The sequence below is a fragment of the Danio aesculapii genome, chromosome 9, assembly GCF_903798145.1.
Source record: "Danio aesculapii chromosome 9, fDanAes4.1, whole genome shotgun sequence".
Taxonomy (NCBI): Eukaryota; Metazoa; Chordata; class Actinopteri; order Cypriniformes; family Danionidae; genus Danio; species Danio aesculapii.
The window spans coordinates 48,862,366-48,887,597 of NC_079443.1; the positions used below are offsets into that span (position 1 = coordinate 48,862,366).

Here is a 25,232-nt window from a genome sequence, read left to right on the forward strand (position 1 = left end):
GCTAACATACTTAACCATCCAGTTGTCAGTTTTGATAGTACAATGACAAAACACAGAAATGGTGAGGAGGAGGTGTCTGTTAGGCTGTCATAACTCTCCCAAAACCTCTTTCCAGATCTAAACAAAACACCTACTATACCACGTCCAATCAGCTCGAGTTGAAAAAACGTAAAATAATTTGCCCCAGGTACATTTCATTGCACGTTTCAGATGACAAATCCACTAGAAACTGCTTCACAATACAAGAAAAAAATATATAAATTGGTCGCAGCGTTCATTTCATGCGGACTTTAACACCACAACTATATTAAAGTTGGTTGTATTCTTTTTTTATGAATCTATAGAACTAAACTCCAGCTCATTGGAAATGCCTACATTTTTACTTAAATGCAAAATATGTCGCCCCACGTAATTGTTTAATGACTGATGCCTTAGTGTGTGTAGCTATATTAGATTTGGATTTAATCATATATTTTATTCAGAAATAGGTGAGATTTTTGTCCAACAAATCCTATTTGAAACCTTGGACAACAAAAGTGGTCTTAAGTACAAAGTTTTTGAGTTTTTTTACATTGTCTGAAAGCTGAATAAATACATTTTCGATTAAATGTGTTTGACAAGATACAGCACAATATTTGGCCGAGACAACTATTTGAAAGTCTAAAATCCGAGGATTTAAAAAAATCTGAATACTGAGACAATGACCTTTAAAATTGTCAAATCAAGTTCTTATCAATGCATATTACTAATAAAAAATATATTTACGAAAGAAAATGTATTAAATGTCTTCATGGAGCATGATCTTTACTTAATATTCTAATGTTTTTGACAATTTTTGCAACATAAGACTGGTTTTGTAATCCAGGGTCACCGATGGAAACCAGGTTTACAAAACCTGTTTGGAAACAGTTCTTTTCCAGAGCTATTGCCTATAGAGACTGGCTCTGGAACAGGACTGTTTCCAAACAGGTTTTCTAAACCTGGTTTCCATTGGTCAGCAATGTATATGATTAAAAATCGACTTACACTGCCTTCCACATGTTGAAATATCCCTCAAAATAACTTTCGTTAACAATGATGGAACATTTATTTTTTTTGCGGGATGAACTATCCCTTTAAGCTCTTTGGAAATAGCCCCACATGATAATTTCCTAAATAACCATCATCCTTTCCAAGTATCCAGTGAAAATTACTACACCATTATTTGCGCTTACAGTATTTAGAGACCAATCAAGCTTTAAATGAACAGACTGCAAAAAAACCATTAACACATTTTGTAGAGTAACACGCTTTTGGTGTGTATAGATTACTGAGCCAGGTCATTATAAACCATCATAAAACTCAAGGAAACACAAATAAGCCATACATAACAGAGACTGCCAAAAATCTCTAGCTTATAGCCCAAGGAAGACATTGCGACACACTCAAGTGAAACACCCTGGCACAGCAAAACCCCCTTTCCTCCATCCACAGGGTCCACCTTCCATCTCTCGCCACACCATGCCCGGCTCCAAAAACATTCCCTTAATCAGCCGATAATTGCGACCCCCAGAAGGACAGCCAAGAAAGGGTGGGTGTGGGGGTCTCTGCTAGGCTTGATCAAAACCAGCTGGAAATGCTGCTTTTCGACAAATGAACGATCAGAGAGTGCATGGAAGAAAGCGAGGGAGAGGTTTGTGGGAAAAGTTGCCACCGCACAAAAAAAACCTACACTCTTCAAAAATCGAGGTTTTCCAATGCCAACTGTAGATCCTTTGTTGTTTACAAAACCTCTTTTGATTGGTTCTGTGAGGAATTCTGATTGGTTCTGTGAATCCAAAGTAGTTCTTTAATCTGAAAACCCAATTTTGGAGCCAAAAGTGTGCAACCAGAAAGGTCAGGGCAGAAAACCCTGAAGGCCTACCTTGAACAGGTAACCCGTACTCCACCTCCACGCATCGCGCCAAGAGGACAATCGCCTCCGTAAAGAGCCGCTGGGATTCATGGTCGGGAAGTAGCGCTTCCCTTCTTGCATTCCCCTTTTCCCGAAGCACGCCTCAAATTTCCCGGCTCTATTTTGGTTGTGTGCTGCACCGTGGATGCCACATGCCTGGCTTCAAAACTCAAAAGCGGACCGCAGCTTTCTTCCTTCTTCTCCCACTAGCAGAGTTACTCTTTCCCTTGTTGTCTTCCCTCCCGCCTCCTTCTTCAGCCCCTCCTTTTTTCCTCAGCACCTTCCCCTCCCTCTTTCCCATGCTGTGCTTCTGCCACCCGCGTTTGTTTGGATCTCGGGTCTAGCCTTTGCTCCCCTCTCTGGGTCACACACTCAGCAGCTGACTGGAGGAGATGATCATTCCCACCCCATGCCTTCAACTTATTCACACTTGTGTCACCTCCAGTAAACCATGGTCCATCACCTCGCTTTCCACTGGAATACAAACGTACAGTCTCCTTTTTTTCATTTAAAGGCGGACACATCGTACTTTTCGTCTTTGCTTGTTTATACATACTTTTAGTCCCCAAGGTCCACTTATGATGCTAAAAATAACCATAATTTCGTAGCTTTCCATCCTTTCGCTGACCCCGAAGCAGGCTGTGTTCGTTTCTTTGGGACTTCTTTGTAAATGCTCATGTTGCATGTGAAATTGTCCCTTTTTACAGATGTTTACATAGTTATTAAAGTACACATGAAATCAAAACTAACCATATTGATTTTGTTAGCTCACATTGCTAGTTTTGTGGTGAACAACTCATCTGCGCATTCCATTAAAAAAAAAATAATAATAATTGTTTGTCCTTGTAATCTATAATTAAAACCTGAAAATGGACTTCCTGTTTATTTTCAGTTAGATTCTGAGCCTAAGGTATTGGGCGTGGTTTACATACTTAACCACGCCTGTCCAGCTATCAAATTTAATAGCGATATAACAACAAACAGAAATGGTGAGGAGGAGGTGTCTGTTAAGTAGTAATAACTCTACCAAAACCCTTTTCCAGATCTAAACATACGCATTTTACCACATCCAATCAACTCACAGAAGAAAAAACAAGCCACGCCCACTGTTTAGTACACCACAACTATATTAAAGTCCTTTGTAATCCTTTTTTTATGAATCTACAGAACTAAACTGTGTTATAATAGCAGCTCATTGGAAACGCCTACATTTCTAGTAAACGTAAAGTATGTCACCATTGGTACATTTTGTTGCATGTCTCATATGTCAAATCCACTAGAGGGTGCTGCACATTATTTAGGGTAATGGTCCTCAATCTTTATATTACTGCGGACCGGTCAACACTTGACAATTTTATTGCGGACCGTGGGGAGGGGGGGCGTGTGCTGTTTAAAACGATTTCTCAAAGGAAGAGAAGCTGACAAAACATTGCTGTCACTCTGATACAAGTTTTATTTATGGAAAAAATTACAAAGCACTGCAGTGTTTGGGTGCTCTGTGTTTGTCTGATATAATTAGCCGTACCAAAATGTTTATTTTCCATACAAGGTGAAGCTGATTGGTCAATTCTTGTCATGTGATTCGTGGTGCGCTCGCGGAATTCATTCAACTGGGTGCTTCTGGTCTGCAAGCACGAGCACCTCCATTGGAAACAACGGACTTGTGCAAACTCTAGAAAAGACGCGATATGCGAACGGCCTTTAAAAGGCCGCCATCATTTGTGATCTCCAGCAGTTGATCTTCTTGCACATCCATGCTGGATTCAGCTGATTTGTTGACAAATGGGTTGTGGATCCATTCCTTGGCAGTTTGAGGGTCCTTCACTGAGCGTTTTAGTAAAGAAACTTTAGTAAAGATGCCTGTTTCTCACTCATTTTGCTGCTTGTGGGTTAAATTTGGGCGCTCAAATGACCGAGGTGTAAGCGAGAGAATACGGTCATTTTCCAAAATAAAAGATTTTTAAAAATAATAGATCATTCAGACTCAGATAATAAGTAAAACGGAAATAATTAATGAGTTCTTGTGTGGCCCGGTACCAATTCATGCACAAACCGGTACCGGTCTGCAGCCCGGTGGTTGAGGACCACTGACTTAGTTTTGTAGAATGTTTCAGATACACGGCATTGTTCAGATACTGTACATGTCCACGATAAGGCTGAGATTTTCATACTGATCACATAGACCAGCGAACCACTGACCTAAATCCTTCCCTAAACCCAACCAATAACATAGACCAGCGAACCACTGACCTAAATCCTTCCCTAAACCCAACCAATAACATAGACCAGCGAACCACTTACCTAAAACCTTTCCTAAACCCAACCAATCACATAGACCAGCAAACCACTGACCTAAATCCTTCCCTGAACCTAACCAATCACATAGACCAGCGAACCACTGACCTAAATCCTTCCGTAAACCCAACCAATCACATAGACCAGCGAACCACTGACCTAAATCCTTCCCTAAACCCATCCAATAGTGTTTCAAAAAGAAAATGTAAGAGAAAAAGTGCACTTCGACCACATAATTCTACATCGTTAGTGTTTTTGTTGCTCAAGTGTTTGCTAACGCTTCTTCAACAAAGTGTGGGTTTACTTGACATCACAACTAAAAGTAGAGACGCATCTTACATACATGGCAAATATTACATAGACACGACGATGACTGGCAGAAAGAACGTCATCACTTCCTACAGGTACTGCTTATTAACAAGCTGACGATGGCCTGGCATACATATTAGAGCATTTTGGGCCATTTTTGTGAACTTATAAAAACGGATTGTTGTGAAAATCTTGTCATATAAACTTGAAGGGAAAAACTTTTGTTTTTGGCTAAATAGTTGTCATGAAAACATGTCATTTTAAACTAAATCTAATTTAAAACTCTGAGAATTACAATTCACACATATATTGTATTTGTTTTTGCTGGAGTATCCAAGGTCCTAGCTGTAAAGACTCAGTCCTTAACTGGAAAGGGGCGGTAAGCAGCAGCTCATTTGCATTTAAACAGATGCACATGAAAAGTTTTTGCTTCCACCCATGCAAAAAAAAAAAAACAACAAAAAAACTGAATTATTATATAATATCTTGTAAAAGGTGCATAATAAAACCCATGTAAGACTTAAACCCATTTCAAATTTCGATAACTCATCCTGCACCAATGAAAATACTGTATGCTAAATTCTCGCATGTTTTGGCATTTTTGTACTGCGGTGGACATTTAATTTGATTTATATGCGTTCCATTAGCAAAGATAAATATTTTAAACATTAAATTGATGTGGACACCCAAATTGGGCATACTAATAATTAAATTACTTAGAAAATTCTCTTCCCGGTGTTTGTTGGATCAAATTCCTGAATACTAAACAGCTGTTGTTGACGTGTAAATGAGGGTGGCTGTGTGCTACTGTCTAATCCGCTTGACGTCATGATATTGAAGATCAGAAATTTTGCCGTTCTGTCTTCAATAAACGCTCTTTTTTTGCAAAGGGGGGGAGTTTTGTGTTCTGTATGCCTTCATAGGACAATGAACCCTTTATCTCAAGGGATGAGAACAAATGTGATTCCTCTTAATACGACTCGCCCAAACGAGAGCCAAAAGGCATAATAAGTAAAACCCACTTTCTACAGTCAAACCAAAGAGATTCTCCAAAAATCATCTATCAGAGTCACTCCTTCAGAAGAATCATGCTCTAAATAATAAATGAAAGAAAAAGACCAACATGTATCAAGCTCTGCTTGAGAAATAAACTCTTGAACTAGAAACACGGCGCAGGAGGTCATATGACAAACCGATCTTGAGATTCAAAGGGTTTGTTATTGTGAATCAAAGACGTCAGTATAACCGCAACTAACTGACCGTGAGGTGAGGGCAGTGCAGGCTCTCATCAATGAGTAATTCAGCTGCAAACACACAGTTGAAGTCAGAATTATTAGCCCTCCTGTAATTTTTTTCTCTCAAATATTTTACAAATGATGTTTAACCCTTTCATATGTGAGTTTTAAATACTCCAGCTGTTTTTTTTTTTTTGTGACTGTTAATTAGAATCCATTGTGTTCTAAAGTTCCCATTACAACGCGTCAAGTTTATCACATGACCCACCAGCCCCAATGATCTATGTACAGTTGAGGTCAGAAGTATTAGTTGCCCTGTATATTTTTTCCTCCAATTTCTGTTTAACAGAGAGAAGATTTTTTTTCAACACATTTCTAAACATAATAGTTTTAATAACTCATTTCTAATAACTGATTTACCTTATCTTTGCTATGATAACGGTAAATAATATTTGACTAGATATTTTTCAGGACACTTCTATACAGCCTAAAGCAGGGGTGGCAAACTCTGTCTTGGAGGGCCGGTGTCCTGCATAGTTTAGCTTCAACTCTAATCAAACACACCTGAACATGCTAATCAGTGTCTCCAAGATCACTAATTCTCTATAAGCAGGTGTGTTTGATCAGCGTTGGAGCTAAACTGTGCAGGACACCGGCTCTCCAGGACCGAGTTTGCCCACCCCTGGCTCAAAGTGACATTTAAATGCTTAACTAGGCTAACTACGCAGGTTATGGTAATTAGGCAAGTTACTGAATATGATGGTTTGCTCTGTAGACTATCAAAAAAATTAGCTTAAAGGGGCTAACTATTTTGAACATCATATGTTTTGATTTTTTAAATTAACAACTGCTTTTATTCTAGCCAAAATAAAACAAATAAGACTTTCTCCAGAAGAAAATATATTATCAGACATTCTCTTGCTCTGTTAAACATCATTTGTAAAATATTTAAAAAAGGAAAACAAACTCAAAGGGGGGCTAATAATTCTGACTTCAATGGTATATTTCATGTTTTGTTTCTTTTTGCCCCTTTCTGTAAGTAAAAGCTCAATACAATCATTAAGCTTTTAAACAGCTTAAAGATTGTATTATTTGTTATATGACGAGTAATGGGTAGTTTTTTTTTTTAGTTGTTGCTAGTAGGGATACAGCTGTGATCGAAAGCTAATGAGCAGTATTTATATTATTTATTAAACTATGCATTAATTGTATTTTATTATGATATACAGCTGAGGATACTCATGTTAATATAGCATAATCTATTAAAATTGTATTTTATATCTAGGCTTCTACCTTTTCAGCGTTGCAGTGAAGTATAGACAGGATAGAGCTAACGATACTCAAGTCAATATAGCATAAATAATATTTTTACATTACCATGACTATTGAGTTTAGGAGTGAAGTATGCAATAAAATACAGTTATTGCATAATTTAATAAGTAATAATACTTTTTTACTTATAATCAGTTAACTTGTGATGTAGCTGTATCCCTTCTAGTAACAACTGCAGGAGAGATCCGAGCTGCTGGACTTACGTCATGTTAATTTATAATTTTCTGCTAAGTAACTGATATAGGAGTAGAGAAAATATTCTAGTAACATAAACAGTGTGTATTTTATGTGAACAAAGCACATCGTCCAGTTATATTGTAAAATTATTATTATTGCTGTCTCCATAGACATCGGTGTGTTTTACGAACCTTAAATGGTGTGTTTTGCTTGTAATTATATGTATTTGAATGTCTGAAACCTAAAATAAATGTTATTTGTTTGAAAGCATGGATAAACTGTGATTTATGACAAGTGCTGCACAACTCTTTCTGTGCCTCAGAACGCGGCGTCAGATTTTAATTTTAGCAGTTGATGACGTGCGCTCTGAACATTCTAATCACACCGGTGTGATCATACATGTGAAAGGTTTAACAGAACATGGATTTTTTCACAGTATTTCCTATACATTTTTTTTCTTCTGGAGACAGTCTTATTTGTTTTATTTTGGTTAGAATAAAATAAATAAATAAATAAATAAATAAATAAATAAATAAATAAATAAATAAATAAATAAATAAATAAATAAATAAATAAATAAACATTTTAAGGTCAATATTATTAGCCCCCATTAAGCAATATTTTGTTTCGATTGTCTACACAACATACCACTGTTATATAATGACTTGCCTAATTACCCTAACTTACCTACTTAACCTAAATTGGACTTTAAGCTGAATACTAGCATCTTGAAAAATATCTAGCGACTTTCTGATTAGTAGATTTCTTTTTGATGAGCATTATAGGTAATGTCTTTTTAGCATTTCTAAAATTGGGTAACACTCAAGTCACGGTTACAATTCACAATAACCATTAACTAGCACTATACTAGCTTAATAAGCTACTAATTAGCTGTTTATTATTAGTTAGTAAGGTAGAAGTTCGTATCAGGTTTTGGATAGGATTAGGGGTGTAAAATAAAATCATACTTTATAACTACTAATAAACAGTTTATATCTTAATAAAAGGCAGGTAATAAGCCAGTAATAAATAGCATGTATTGTGACCTAAACTAAAGTGTTACCCATAACTGTCATTGTTTTCCTATGGATGAAATAAAGGGTGTTTTTTACATCTGGAACTCAACTTTGAACTTTATACTAAATAAATACTTTAACCTACAAGTCTACTTAAGTTAAAACCAAGCATGTATATTTTCCTACATATTACAACTTTTGTTGCTAGCTGCCTGTAAGCCGTGAGCCAAAAACATTCGAGTTTGTAAAGCGATACTTCCTTTCTCAAGCTAAAGAAGATCCAGGAGTGTTAAGCAAATATTTCATGCTGATCTGTACGTGATTCATTGCACCAAATAAGCTGCATGGATGATGTGTTTTAACCGTGGCAGTGTACACTTATAAAGGACATTACTCAGGGCTCATTCTCAGACATACAGTAGAAAACATGCATGTGTAGAGACTACAGCGATTACTACAGTATTAAAACGCCCATAATTCACCAGCACAACCCCTTCATTCTTTTATCACATATTTTAACTAATCGCATTATGCATCCAGATAGAAGTGAAATCATGTAATCTGTCACTGAAATGCTCTGAGAATACCTAAATAAATACACACACACACACACACACACACACACACACACACACACACACACACACACACACACACACACACACACACACACACACACACACACACACACAAACACACATATATATATATATATATATATATATATATATATATATATATATATATATATATATATATTTTTTTTTTTTATACATAAATACTTTATGGCTAATTATAAATAATCCTTATACGTAATTAATATTTAATTAACAATAATTGTACGCTTTTTGTTTAGTGCTATTTTACTAAGATAAAATATATTTTTAATTTCCAAAATGAATCCTCATTGGCCTTAAGTTTACAATGATAATAAAGCTTGTTAACAAGTTTTTAATGATTAATAAAGGAATTATAATGCTTGTTTTGTTATTTCATCTTCACATAAAAGTAGCAGGGTATTTACAGCTACTGTATATTTCTGTTTGTTCGCATCCCGTCCCTTTGTGCCCCCTGGCGACATTGACGCAAACTGCTGTTTCACCTAAAAACATGTTCGTAATCCCTTAGGCTTGCCGTGGTGCCAAATGCGGCGGTAATGGTCATTTTAAAGTGTCACCTACTGTTTATCTGTATAGCTTTTATTAGGTTTAGATTTATTTATTTTAGTATTTAACTTTTATTAATAAAAATGAATATTGTGCATCAACAACATAGCTATGTTTTTTAATTTTATTTTATGTTAATATTTGTTTTATTTCAAGTAATAAAATACTTAATATTTTAATAAATATTTAGGTTTTAATAATTAATTATATGTAATCAATAAAACTAATAATGTTAATATTGAGACTATCGTAAAAAAAAAATATATATATATATATATATATATATATATATATATATATATATATATATATATATATATATATATATATATATATTAGAAGCTATCACTTTAAAATTTATTTAGGCAAAAAAATGCTAAATTATTTTAATTATTTTATTTAAACACTAATAATTGATAATCATTTCTTTCATTTATACCTCAGTTAATATTCATTTTTATTTTTACTTTTTATGTTTTTATCAATTAAATCTTGTAATTAGACCTTTTTTAGAGTAACTAAGTCGGGGATTAGACTTGTTTATTGTTTAGAGTAAATAAATAATCAATGGATCATAATATGACTAAAACATAAATTGCACTGAGAATTTCAGTGTACTGTCTCTTTAAATCCTTTAGCCTGGGCGGTCATTACAGCCCCAGTGAGGCCGTGTTTAGTTAATCCAACCAATAATTTGCGCTCCAGCTCTCAGAGGTTTACACTGCTCCAGTTTAGACTACAGAAGGTGCGTGGCAACAGTGTTCACTAAAGACATAAACATTTAGATCTTCAGGCCGTTACTTCTACAGTTCTGTCAGTGATGACTTTACACTGTTCACACTGAGCAACACCTCAAACAGAAGCGGCACATTCACACTCACAACCTTCACTTTTAAGAAGATTCATGGAAAGGAAAAGTCGATGGATGAAACCTTGCTTGGAGAAAAAGTGATCAAAAGTAGTCAAGCGTATTATTTACTATAGGTGCTGTGTGTATGTTTTTGACTCTTCTAAAGCATAAAAATACAATATTTTTTGCAGATATTTAAGAAAAATGTTATTTTTGTACATACAAAATGTACATACTTGTTTATCTGAAAAACAATGCTAAAGTCAGTGATTCCCTTTTAGAGATATGTGTTCCATGTCGAAAGGTCTTTGTTTTGTCTCTATAACCAGCCCACTGCCAATTTACCCAATTATATTTCAGAAGCCCGGTTTGGGCAAAAGTTTTAATATATATTGATATTTAATACTTTAATAATAAGGTTTAAAATAATAAACCGAAATAAACCGAAAAATTACGGATTTTTTATTTATTTGATTTCATTTTTTTTTTTTTTTTTTTTTGGGTAAACTGCAAACTATTTATAATTTATTTATTAAAGGTGCTGCATGAACGTTTTTGACTCTTCTAAAGCATAACAATACCATAATATTTATTCATATTCCTTTGGCGTAGTCCCTTTATTATCAGGGGTCGCCACCGTGAAATGAACCGCCAACAATTTCGACTTATGTTTTACACAGTGGATGTCCTTCCAGCCACAATCCAGTACTGGGAAAATACCGTAATATGGTAGCAGATATCTAAGAATATCAGTTATTCTTCTTTGAAAATGAATGCGTTCTCTGTCGGAATGTCTGTCTTTTTTTTGTCTCTATAACCAGCCCACTGCCAGTTTACTCAATTATATTTCAGAACCCCGATTTTGGCAAACGTTTTAATATATATTGATAATTAATACTTTAATATTAAGGTTTAAAATAATTAACCCTAATGGCTAATAAAAAAAAAGTTATAACTAACTAATATTGAAATTAACAATAATTTTGAGTTATTAGGGGCTAATAATAATCTAAGTTCAAGGCTTGATCGTCAGGCATGCGCACTCCTGTTTGTCTTGTCAATCTGGCAACCTGTATGTGGGTTAAGTTGTCATCGGGGTGAGAAAAAAACTCTCCAATATTTTGAATTTGGACTGCAATACCTAGTTTAACCTCTAGGTGTCAATTCTACATACTGCACCTTCAAATGATATTTGAAAAGGTAATAGATACAAATTTTGTATCGAAAGTTTTTTTATATATGTTAAAAATTATAACTATTGCATTTGCAGATAATTATAAACTTAAATCAGTAATTCAAATGTAAATATGTATATATGATATATTGCTTAAGGTACTACTAAAGCACTAATAAAACAACATATTTATTTATTTCTCATTTATTTTTTTATATAAACTATATGTTAATGTGTTTATCATTCATTCATTCATTCATTCGTTTTCCTTCAGCTTAGTCCCATATTTATTAGGGGTCGCCACCGCGGAATGAACCACCAACTATTCCAGCATACATTTTATGAAGTGCATACCCTTAAAGCTGCAACCCAGCACTGGGAAACACCCATACACTCTCACTCACACATACACTACGACCAATTTAGTTCATTCAATTCACCTATAGCGCATGTCTTTGCACTGTGGGGGGAAACCAGAGCACCTGGACGAAACCCACGCCAACACGGGGAGAACATGCAAACTCCACACAGAAATGCCAACTAGCCCAGCCGACCCCAGACTCAAACCAGCGACCTTCTTGCTGTAAGGCGACAGTGCTTACCACTGAGCTACCGTGCCGCCCCATGTATTTATCAATATATAATAATTGAAATCATCAGACATGGGTGAAGTTGTAAAAGTCTGCAATACTCACTGTGGTCTCGATATGTTTCAGAGGGAGCTCATTGCTGGGGGCCTGAGATGAAGAAAACACAGAAGAAAGAAAACAGGTAAGACACACAAACAGAACAAAAATCTGGAATAATCTGCCATGTTGAAAGATTGTACATCTGCAGGACACCTGGACATGTGCTCTCTAGATTCACATCGACCTGAGGAGTGAAGAGCGAAACTTATTTTCATTTTATATCTATAAACATAATGATGCATAATATTGAAAGGCAACAAATTTCATAGTCCTATTTAATTACAGCCAATCAGCTCGCAGTAGAGAAAAACAAGCAACGCCCACAGTTTTCTCTAGGAACATTCAGTTTCTCTAGGCACTGCATCAACATCCCAAAAAAACAAACAAACGGTTGAACGTTCCAGCTCATGCAGACTTTAAAGTTGTGCGAATTAGGCTTTAGCAATGCATTAAACTAATCCCAATATGAGTTTTGATATATTTACAGTAGAAAATTCAATTCTATTCAATTCATGTTTATTTCTATAGCGCTTTTACAATGTAGATCAGGCGTGACCAGCCCTGTTCCTGGAGATCGACCTACCTGCAGATTTCAGTTGTAACCCTTATCAAACACACCTGCCTGTAATTATCAAGTGCTGTTCAGGTCCTAATTAATTGGTTCAGGTGTGTTTGATCAGGGTTGGAGCTGAAATTTGCAGAAAGGTCGATCTCCAGGAACAGGGTTGAGCACCACTGATGTAGATTGTGTCAAAGCAGCTTAACATAGAAGTTCTTGTAAACTGAAACAGCTTCAGTCCAGTTTTCACAGTTGTGAAAGTTCAGAGCCAAAAATGTATATACAAACTTTATGGAACCTGATCTTTACATAAAACAAAAATCTATTACCAAATATATCCCCAAGCAACTTAAGCCATGATATATGGATAAAAGCGTCTGCCAAATGTGTCATGTAAATGCAGTGTGTCTAGTAATCCTTCCACTGATTAAACAGCTTTCAGAAGTGAAACAGAAGACACGGGTCTGCTCTGCTGTGTAGGTGCATCACTAAACAGCCTGGCTAAATATTTAGACAATCTCTCGTCGCTCCAGCGTCACCGTGAATCTGCCGGCGGGCCGAGAAGCTCCATATACAGAAGTCGAGCGGCATGGTTTATTCCTCCAGAGACAGGTATTTATTTCTGAGGAATCCATGATGTCATGGGTTAGTTTGAGTCTGGCTGGCCTCAAATACCCATGTAAGTCTGAGATGGCAGAAGAACTGAAGAAATCACTGAGAGATGGGCAGGAGAGAGCTGAGCCGCTTCAAGTTTTTCCAGTAAAGACAAACTCTGTGGGTTTATAAACTACCACTGAACTTGATGACATGGTTGAAGAAGTCAAAAGATATAATGTGTATGAGAGATGGGAAAGGTACACAGGGAAGCATTAGCAACCTGAAGAAAAAAAGGGAAAACTGTGGATACAAGCACATACAGTATACACTCATGCACACACACACATTTCTAAACAAAATAGTTTTAATAACTCATCTCTAATCACTGATTTATTTTATCTTTGCCATGATGATAGTAAATAATATTTGACTAGATATTTTTCAAGTTTATATTATAGATATAGATATTATATATATAGATATTTTTTCACTACACTATAAAAAAATGATTCAAAGATGATTCCTTGGATTTACTTTTTATTTAAAGTTAGGTTGTAAACAATTTATTTGGGCTTAATTTAAACAAACAAATTAAGTTAAACATTCATTCATTCATTTTCTTTTTGGCTTAGTCTTTTTATTAATCTGGGGTCGCCACAGTGGAATGAACCGCCAACTTATACAGCACATGTTTTACGCAGCGGATGCCCTTCCAGCTGCAACCCATCGCTGGGAAACTATAGTTGAACATTGCTAAATTTGATTTGTTTGTTTAAATTCAACATATATTGATTGTTTGCAACATTTTTGCAGCCATCATTTATATATTTAGCTAAAGGTGACATTTAAGGGTTAAATATGTTATTTAGGTTAATTAGACAAGTGATGGCTGTTTAACACCGCATGTGCGAGCAGAGCATAAACAGCGCATATGGAGAGCAGAAGTAGTGCACAGGCATTTGCCTTTCACACCAGCTGCTTCTGTAGTGCGCAGTAGATCAGCGGATCGACAGAATAATCTATCTCTGTCTATTCTTTATAATTACCTATCTATCTATCTATCTATCTATCTATCTATCTATCTATCTATCTATCTATCTATCTATCTATCTATCTATCTATCTATCTACTGTATCTATCTATCTATCTATCTATCTATCTATCTATCTATCTGTAAATAATATTTGACTAGATATTTTTCAAGACACTTCTATACAGCTGAAAGTGACATTTAAAGGCTTAACTAGGTTAATTAGGTTAACTAGGCAGGTTAGGGTAATCAGGCAAGTTATTGTATAAAGATGGTTTGTTCTGTAGACTATCGAAAAAAATATATAGCTTAAAGGGGCTAATAATTTTGACCTTAAAATGTTGTTTAAAAAATTTAAAACTGCTTTTATTTTAGCCAAAATAAAACAAATAAGACTTTTTCCAGAAGAAAAAATATTATCAGACATACTGTGAAAAATTCCTTGCTCTGTTAAACATCATTTGGGTAATATAAAAAAAAATAAATAAATAAAAATCAAAGGAGGCTAATAATTCTGAGTTCAACTATATATATATATATATATATATATATATATATATATATATATATATATATATATATATATATATATATATATATATATATATATATATATATATATATATATATACATATATATATATATATATATATATATATATATATATATATATATATATATATATATATATATATATACACATATATATACTTTTTTTTTACTTTTCATCTGCACCAAAGCCATTTTTCTAATAGATTTTATAGATTTTTTTATAGATCATTTATATTGATTATATAGTAATTTTGTTTTTGATTGTCAGCATGATGTAGGCCTATATAGTTATAATGATATTTATACATGATCAAACTAGTGTGCAACTTCAGCAAAACTGATACTAAAATTGTTTTAAATTTGGTTTTGTAGTTCGGGCCTAAATAAATATTTGTTGCGTTTTTAATCATTTAAGTTGATTCAATTGACTGTATAAAAATCAGTGGATATTATTGATGCATTCATTGGGTAAAATAGCTACACTGTAAAAAAAATCCTGGTTGCCTTAAATTTTTAAGCTGAATCAAATTAACCTTATGAGTCCATTGAACTTATATTATATTAAACTGACTTAAAACAGCTTGTTCTGACTTAAGTCAGAACATGAATAAAAGCATATGCTATTAGGACTAATTGATCATATAATATTTTACAGTGTACTTTTTACTGTCATTCAGTGTGTTTTTGGCATTAACAATGCACTGTCACTTTAACTGTGCATGAGCAGTGGCAAAATAGACTCAGTGCCAAAACTATCGCGGCACTGCTGCTTCAGCTCTGCATTGACGCGCTGCTTCTGCATGCCGTATGAAAGTTCTAATCTGTTAACATGGACACAGAAAAAAACATGCGCTGCTTATGCTCTTCTCACACGTGCGAGGTGAAACAGATGTTAATTAGGCAAGTTATTGTATAACAGTGGTTTGTTCTGTAGACAATCAAAAAAAATTATATTATATTGACCTTAAACTCAGAACTGCTTTTATTCTAGCCAAAATAAAACAAATAAGACTTTCTCTAGAAGAAAAAACATTATTGGACATACTGTGAAAAATTTCTTGCTCTGTTAAACATCATTTTGGGAAATATTTAAAAGAAAAATAAATAAATCACAGGAGGGCTAATATTTCTGACTTCAACTGTACATGCATTTATTCTGTGACATGAAGCAATATAAAAAAATGTATAAACAAACTCCTGGCAATAGCTCAAAACCTAAAAGAAATTCAAAACAGCCTCTGCTGAAAGGGTAAACCTTTTAAGATCTGCATGGTCAGTGATGTAATGTGAATCATCAGATCTCTGTTTTCCACAAGAGACCCCGCATGTCTGTCTCAATTCCTGAAGAAAGAAAAAAAATGAGTCTGTCTTCCAAGAGTAATAAAGCTGGAGGGGAGTTATACCCCAGCTGTAGAGTTTGCACTACTGAAGCCCCCAAAACGGCCTCCAGGACTGAGGCTCGACCACTAACTAGATCGCATCCGCTCTGCTGACACCCACTGAGAACACTTGGCAGATGAGACGTACTTCATGCTTCTCAATGCCTTGTTATGTCCATCTAGCAAGACCAGAATTAAAACCATTACAGCACAAACAGGCTAGACAGAGGACAAGAAAGAGAAGAACACTGGTCTAATGCTGGTCTTGCTAGAACACTGATCCTCATCAGCCTCGCTGTCTCTTATCTGTGTCTCCACTTTTAGAAGCACATCTGAGAGAAACCATGTTAGTTAGTTCAAACAAAAATGTAAAATAAAAGCACTTAAAATAGCTAGTAAATCCACAAAAAAGTCCATCAAAACTATTAATTATTTAACTAATAATTCATTTTCAAAAAATTGTTTATGCATCTTTATGCATCTAAAAATTATTTATGCGTCTTGGGGATATAATTATTAAATTAACTGAATTATTATCTTTAATAAGTATTTTATTTTACTTTATTTATGCATCTTGGGGATATAATTATTAAATTAACTGAATTATTATCTGTAATAATTATTTTATTTTATTTATTCACCTCTGGGATATAATCATTAAATTAACTGAATTATTATCTTTAATTATATTTTATTTTATTTTATTTCCTTTTATTTCATTTATGCACCTTCAGGATATAAATATTAAATTAACTGAATTATTATCTTTAATAATTATTTTATTTTACTTTATTTATGCATCTTGGGGATATAATTATTAAATTAACTGAATTATTATCTTTAATAAGTATTTTATTTTACTTTATTTATGCATCTTGGGGATATAATTATTAAATTAACTGAATTATTATCTGTAATAATTATTTTATTTTACTTTATTTATGCATCTTGGGGATATAATTATTAAATTAACTGAATTATTATCTTTATTATTTTATTTTACTTTATTTATGCATCTTGGGGATATAATTATTAAATTAACTGAATTATTATCTGTAATAATTATTTTATTTTATTTATTCACCTCTGGGATATAATCATTAAATTAACTGAATTATTATCTTTAATTATTATTTTATTTTATTTTATTTCCTTTTATTTCATTTATGCACCTTCAGGATATAAATATTAAATTAACTGAATTATTATCTTTAATAATTATTTTATTTTACTTTATTTATGCATCTTGGGGATATAATTATTAAATTAACTGAATTATTATCTTTAATAAGTATTTTATTTTACTTTATTTATGCATCTTGGGGATATAATTATTAAATTAACTGAATTATTATCTGTAATAATTATTTTATTTTACTTTATTTATGCATCTTGGGGATATAATTATTAAATTAACTGAATTATTATCTTTAATTATTATTTTATTTTACTTTATTTATGCATCTTGGGGATATAATTATTAAATTAACTGAATTATTATCTTTAATTATTATTTATTTTACTTTATTTATGCATCTTGGGGATATAATCATTAAATTAACTGAATTATTATCTTTAATTATTATTTTATTTTATTTATTTCCTTTTATTTCATTTATGCACCTTCAGGATATAAATATTAAATTAACTGAATTATTATCTTTAATAATTATTTTATTTTACTTTATTTATGCATCTTGGGGATATAAATATTAAATTAACTGAATTATTATCTGTAATAATTATTTTATCTTACTTTATTTATGCATCTTGGGGATATAAATATTAAATTAACTGAATTATTATCTTTAATAATTATTTTATTTTACTTTATTTATGCATCTTGGGGATATAATTATTAAATTAACTGAATTATTATCTGTAATAATTATTTTATTTTATTTATTCACCTCTGGGATATAATCATTAAATTAACTGAATATTATCTTTAATAATTATTTTATTTATTTTATTTCCTTTTATTTCATTTATGCACCTTCAGGATATATTTATTAAATTAACTGAATTATTATCTGTAATAATTATTTTATTTTATTTATGCACCTTCAGGGGGAATATAATTATTAGATTAACTAATTATTATCTTAATAGTTTATTTTATTTTATTTATGCACATTGGGGATATAACTATTAAATTAACTGAATTATTATCTGGAATAATTATTTTATTTCATTTTATTTTATTTTTGCAACCTCTGGAATATTATTATTAAATTAACTGAATTATTATCTGTATTAATTATTTATTTTATTTCCTTTTATTTTATTTATGCACATCGGGGATATAATCATTAAATTAACTGAACTATTATCTTTAATAATTATTTTATTTTATTTTATGCACATTGGGAATATAACTATTAAATTAACTGAATTATTATCTGGAATAATTATTTTATTTCATTTTATTTTATTTTTGCACTCTGGAATATAATTATTAAATTAACTGATTCATTATCTGTAATAATTATTTTATTTTATTTTAATTTAATTTATAAAAAAATTTTATGCACCTTCAGGATATAATTATTAAATTAACTGAATTATTATCTGCAGTAATTATTTTATTCTATTTTATTTAATGCATCTTGGGGATATAATTATTATCTGTAAAAATTATTTTATTTTATCTATTTTATGTTTTTTATTTCATAAATTTTTTTGTGATATTGTTGTTAAAAAAAAACATTGCACATATTTAATTTAATTTAATTTAATTTAAGTTAATTTAATTTAATTTAATTTAATTTTTCTCTTGTTCTTCCATAATTTAATTTAATTTAATTTAATTTTTCTCTTGTTCTTCAGTTTATCTATCTGCTATTATTATTTTAAGATTCTAGAAGTAATTATTTTTATTTTATTTTATTTATTTTATTTTATTTTATTTTATTTTAAAGTTATTTGTTTTCTTTTAAATGTGCTTCTGTTTTTATTTTGTTCTGTTTTAATATTGAATTTTATTTTTTTATTTTTTTATTCATTTATTTACTTTCGTATTAACAATGTGTTCTTTCAGGTTAATTTAAGTTTCATTTAGTTGTTAAGGTTTTGTTAGTGATAACACTGCTCAATAAAAATAGATACATAAAAGTCAAGCAATACTTTGTGAAAAGCACTGGACATATGAAAGTTCACTTAAGACTTTCACATGATTTCAGTCTTAGATCTTTTCTTTCTTTCTTTTTTAACATCCATTTCAGGCCAGTTCTTAAAGTGCAGGATCAAAGAAAATGGAAGTAAACACCAAAAAGACAAAAGCAGTGAAGGAGAAGAGTTTACAAAACACAGAGAGCAGTTGAAGTGAGATGAGAGAGACTGTCAGATCATGCCAAATCTGCTAAAGTTCAACATTTGGAGAAGTGGAGAGGAAAAGACTCCCGGTGGCCATATTATCATCCATCTGAATAGCAGGACAGGACGACTTAGGACAGATAAAATAAATAAAATAAAATAAATAAATAAAATAAAATAAAATAAAATAAATAAAATAAAATAAAAATAAAATAAAATAAAATAAAATAAATAAAAAATAAAATAAAATAAAATAAATAAATAAAATATAAAATAAAATAAAATAAATAAACAAAAACAAACAAAACAAAAATAAATAAAATAAAATAAATAAAATAAACAAAATTCAAATGATTTCGAATAAATTCAAATAAAATAAATTCAAATGAATTTAAAAAAAAATTGAAAAAACAACTAACTAAAATAATATGTATATCTATAAAAAATAATAAATATATAAATAAATTCACATGCGATTTAAAGAAAAGATTTAACTTAAAAACAACTGACTGCAAAAGAAAAATAACAAAATAAAATACAAATATAATATAATAATAAAATAAGCATACAATTACTAATAATATATACATAATAATGCTAGATAGATAAACTGTAAGAACAGGAGAAAATGTCAAACAAAACCTAATAATGATAGTTGAAAGGAACAAAACAAACAAACCTAAACATTAAAACTGACTGTTCTGACTGCTGTTTCTCCGGATGTTGGCTTCACAGTATTGCACCACAGTAACGATGGAGAGCAATATTATTTCACATCGAGCAACTCTCCAAATCCTGAGTCACCACAGTCTTGGAGAAGAGCTACAATTTCTGCACATCACCGGCAAAGATTGTTAATCATCAGGCTACATTTGCCAAAGTAAAGTCCGCGCGCTGGTCTTACATGCTCAGTGAGACTTGTGTGGTTTAGACGGTTTCTTAAAATGTGAACAGGAGCTGATCTGTTTTAGTCATGCTGGAGTTACTGGACACTGATGCTGTACAGAGATCATACCATTTCAGCCTCCTGTTTCACAACAACTGTCTGGCTGACTTTTGTAATCCAGTTTTGAAGTCCTCCTGAAACTTAGCAGGACAAAACTCTATATGAAACTTTGAGGAAAGTAATGAATGAAGAAAATTAATTAAATGTTAAATGTATTTATTATGTATACTTATATTGTAGTGTACTTTTATTGTGGCCATATCCTCAGGTATGCTCCTTCAAAACATGGTTGTCTCAAGTTTGTATGCTTTTCCATTCGAGAAACTCACCTACTATATACTTCAAAAGTCTGATGATTTTTGGCAGTTATGGACAGCTCTTTGGCACAACATTAATAACTTCTCCTGATTTTCTATTATATTAGTATTTATTTATTATTGTATTAATTTGATTACTTGTTTGTATATTTCCCATTATTTCTTACTGTATAGCTGAGACGATACGATAGAACGATACAATATAATTATACGATGGAACGACAAGATTGAACAAACGTACGGATGGATGAACGAAGGCACGAACTAATGAAAGAACAATTATCAAATTTACGATTAATAACGATCAATAGATAAAATGACAGACAGATAGATAGAGAGATAGAGAGATAGATAGAGAGATAGATAGAGAGATAGACAGACAGACAGACGACAGACAGACAGACAGACAGACAGACAGACACAGACAGACAGACAGACAGATAGATAGATAGATAGATAGATAAAAACAGTTTGAAAAAGGATAGACAGACAGACAGACAGACAGACAGACAGACAGACAGACAGACAGACAGACAGACAGACAGACAGATAGACAGATAGATAGATAGATAGATAGATAGATAGATAGATAGATAGATAGATTAAACAGTTTGAAAAAGGATAGATAGATAGATAGATAGATAGATATAGATAGATAGATAGATATAGATAGATAGATAGATAGATAATAGATAGAAAGATAGAAGATGATAGATAGATAGATAGATAGATAGATAGATAGATAGATAGATAGATAGATCAGACAGACGACAGACAGACAGACAGAGTGTGGCCAACTCTATTCCCAAAAGTCTGCATGAACCGGAAGCTGAGACCTTTTTTTTCTCATATTGTGACGCAGTTCATAGAGAAACGGAATATTAAATGAGAAAACAGTGGGGTGGCCTGTGTTTTCTACTGCGAGCTGATTAGATGTAGTAAAGTAAGTGTTTCATTCAGAAATATCAGGAACAGAGTTTGAGTAGAGTTATTACAACCTAACAAACACCTCCTGCTCACTATTTCTGTTTGTTGTCAAAACTGACAGCTGGAGGGGTGCGGTTAAGTATGTTAGCCACGCCCATTACCTTAGACAGACGTAATCTGAAAATTTAACTGAATACAAACATGAAGAGCATTTCAGATTTCAACTAAAGATTACTCTTAATGACTAATACTAATACCAATACTCTTAATTTTCTTAATGACTTGCACAAATGAATTGTTCACCACAAACTAGCAATGTAAGCTAGTTTTGATTCCATGTATACTTTAACTGAGAGAAAGCAGCACAAACGTCTCTCCTTCAGTCTTACAGTCATTCTGCTTTCAGTGAGCTGGACTAACGAGAGCCACCTGACAGCATTACATGTACAGACTGATCAAACACACACACACACACACTCTTATGTGTGACTGACTCCATTTACTCCAGACCGACACGGCTCATCATATGACCATCCCGCTCGCTGCATCCTGCATCCCTTCATAGAGCACAAATTACAGCCTACTTCAGTGAATACTGCAGGGAGAGAGAGAGAGAGAGAGAGAGAGAGAGAAAGCACAGGGAGTTTCCTAGCAGGAAGGCACAAATTGAGTGAACAGAGCCTCTTTAAAATGACATGGAGCTAAAATAACCCAGACGTTCAAACCAGGAGTGCACCATTATCATTATAATTAATTTCTCAATGCTAAAGTCTGCCTCTTTCCCTGCTCAGTGTGGTATTCCAGCCTCTTCTCCAGGATCCTGAAATATCTGGCTTTGTTCTGGCCTCCTGATGCATTTCTGTTTCATGCAAGTTTATAATCATAGTTTACTTTTCACTTATTTTCCCCCAGGAATCCCGATGATCAGCTGATAATGCTCTTAAAGGGACAGTTCAGTCTGGATGAAAAGCAATTTCATTTAAAACAAAAATGCACTAGTGTAAATACGCTACAATATGACTATAAATATTATTGTTTTACTTGACGCCATTTTCTTTGTACCTTCTTTTTATTATCATTTTTGTGGACTAGGGAGTAAAGTAAGAAAGTGTTTTTCCTTTTATTTTCTTTTGCTCAAAATAGGGAATTTAGAGGGAAATTGAATTTAGATTGTTTGGTTTATTATTTTGGCCTGGTCAGCTCCCGAAGTTGAAAAAAAAGAGACAAATTTTGTTTGAGAAAATCATTGTGAAAATAAAATCTCTATATATTTTCTTAAGCAGCATTGTGTGTGCAGTCTTATCTTTCATGTTGCGTCCTTACCGCTAGATGGGGCGTAACAACTGTTCAATTTACGTATTTAAAATGAGCTGAAAACACACAATTACTAATTATTTTATGTTCAATCAACTTATATTTGTTAAAAAATAATATGTTAATTTAAAGAGCCCATATTATGGGTTTTTCTCTAAGTGGATGAAAACATACAGTCGGGGTTTAAATCTGAAAGTGCACCGAGTTTAAAAGTATTGATTATTTAATAAAACATTCGACTTATTCATCATTTATATGATTCATCGTTTGTCCGGATCTTTTGTCTGTTCATATTAACGTCAACACAAAACAATACCAAATACGTTATGTGCTGGATCGGGTAAAACGTGAACGTGCCTTTCCCTTCAAACGCTAGCAGGTGCGGGGGTGTGTGGGACTGATCATGACTAAAGATGAGTAAACATATACGAGTAAACATTCTGCTGATTAATGCAATAATCTACACTGCAATAGGGAATTCGTCAGCCGTTTGTTAAAGGAAGGATCAGAAAAGACTATTGATGTATGGGACTTTGTCAGAGCTTGACAGGAACTTTATCAGTATCAGTATTAAAAGCTATTACAGGTTTTTGAAATTGACCCTCCATGCAGTGTGCAACACAGCTCTAAGTAAATGAAAACATCCAGCTGATGATTAAATCTCAAAGTGCACCAGACAGTTCATCCAAAGATGAAATCATTATTTACTGTCCCTCCTCTTGCATACATAGAACGAACGAACAAACGAACGAACAATTGATAGAAGGAATGAACGAAAGAACGACTGATGAAAGGAAGGAAGGAACGAACGAACGATTAAACTAATGAACAATCGGAGCTGAATACACACAATTCTTAAGTTTTTTGGGGGACAACTTAATTATTTTATGTTCAATCAACTTAAATTCGCAAAAATAATAATTTAAAGAGCCCCTATTATGAGTTTTTGAAATTGAGCTTCCATGCAGTGTGCAACACAGCTCTAAGTGAATGAAAACATCCAGCTGATGTTTAAATCTGAAAGTGCACCATGTTAAAAAATATCAATGTTTTAATAAAAGATTCGACTTATTCGTCATTATATGATTCGTCGTTTGTCCGGATCTTTTGTCTGTTTGTATCAACATCAATACAAAACAATACCAAATATGATCTGGTAAAACGAGAACGCGCCTTTCCCTTCAAACGCTAGCAGGTGCAGGTGTGTGTGGGACTGATCATGACTGAAGATGAGTAAACATAAATGAGTGAACATTCTAGTGATTAATGCAATAATCTACCCTGCAACGGGGGATTCGTCAGCCGTTTGTTAAAGGAAGGATCAGAAAACACTATTGATGCATGAGACTTTGTCAGAGCTTGACAGGAAATTTATAAGTAAACAGTTCATGGATCAGTTTCTTCCTCCATTTCACAAGTGTAAGTGCGATTAAAATGGTTGCCTCTATGTTTTCTCTAGCTTGCAAAATATGTATTTGATTATGTTTGGTTACTTGTAATCGCTCCAACAATGACGATTAATCGTGGTGGGAGAGTCTCTCTGTCTCGTGCTAAACGCAGTCGACCAATCGCAACAGACTGGGTCATCAGACCAATCAGCACAGATTAGCCTCACACTAAGGAGGGGTTTGGGAACAAATCAATCGCTGAACAAATCATATGAGAGTTGTTGTGATAATTAGGTAAAAATAAATGCAGATTATAAGACAATGAAAGTGTCTTTTGGCTCTGCATGCATATCAGCCTGTTGTTGGAGACCCCCAAAACTAAATTATGACCTATTATAATGCAAACTAGGGGCTCTTTACTTTATTCATGTGTTCCGACAAAATCGATTGTGTGGAACCGAGGATTTTTTTAAAGTACACTAAAAAAAATATATTTTTTTTTCAAACTACTTATTTAAAATGAGCTGAATGCACACAATTCTTGAGTTTTTTTGGGGAAAGCTTAATTACTTTATGTTCAATCCACTTAAATTTGTAGAAACAATTAAGTTAACAATCAATTTGTGTTGGGGCAACATGAAGTAACTGTGTGGAACCCTGCATTTTTACAGCGTATATAAATAATACATTAAAGACATAAAGGGCTAACTGATCATCAACTTACTAGTTTT

The 25,232-nt window shown here is 32.7% G+C and overlaps 1 protein-coding gene across 9 annotated transcripts in view; it reads right to left on the reverse strand.

The window, feature by feature from the left end:
* Positions 1-25,232, reverse strand: part of tns1b (tensin 1b) — a 549,979-nt gene that overhangs the window by 172,333 nt on the left and 352,414 nt on the right. For 8 of the 9 annotated variants that reach the window (XM_056465912.1, XM_056465911.1, XM_056465908.1 and 5 more), the window contains one exon: positions 12,183-12,224. In XM_056465912.1, coding sequence (XP_056321887.1) covers positions 12,183-12,224 — 42 coding nt within the window. Of the gene's footprint in view, positions 1-1,903; positions 2,148-12,182; positions 12,225-25,232 lie in introns of those variants that run through there. The other variant, XM_056465914.1, reaches the window with a different exon arrangement.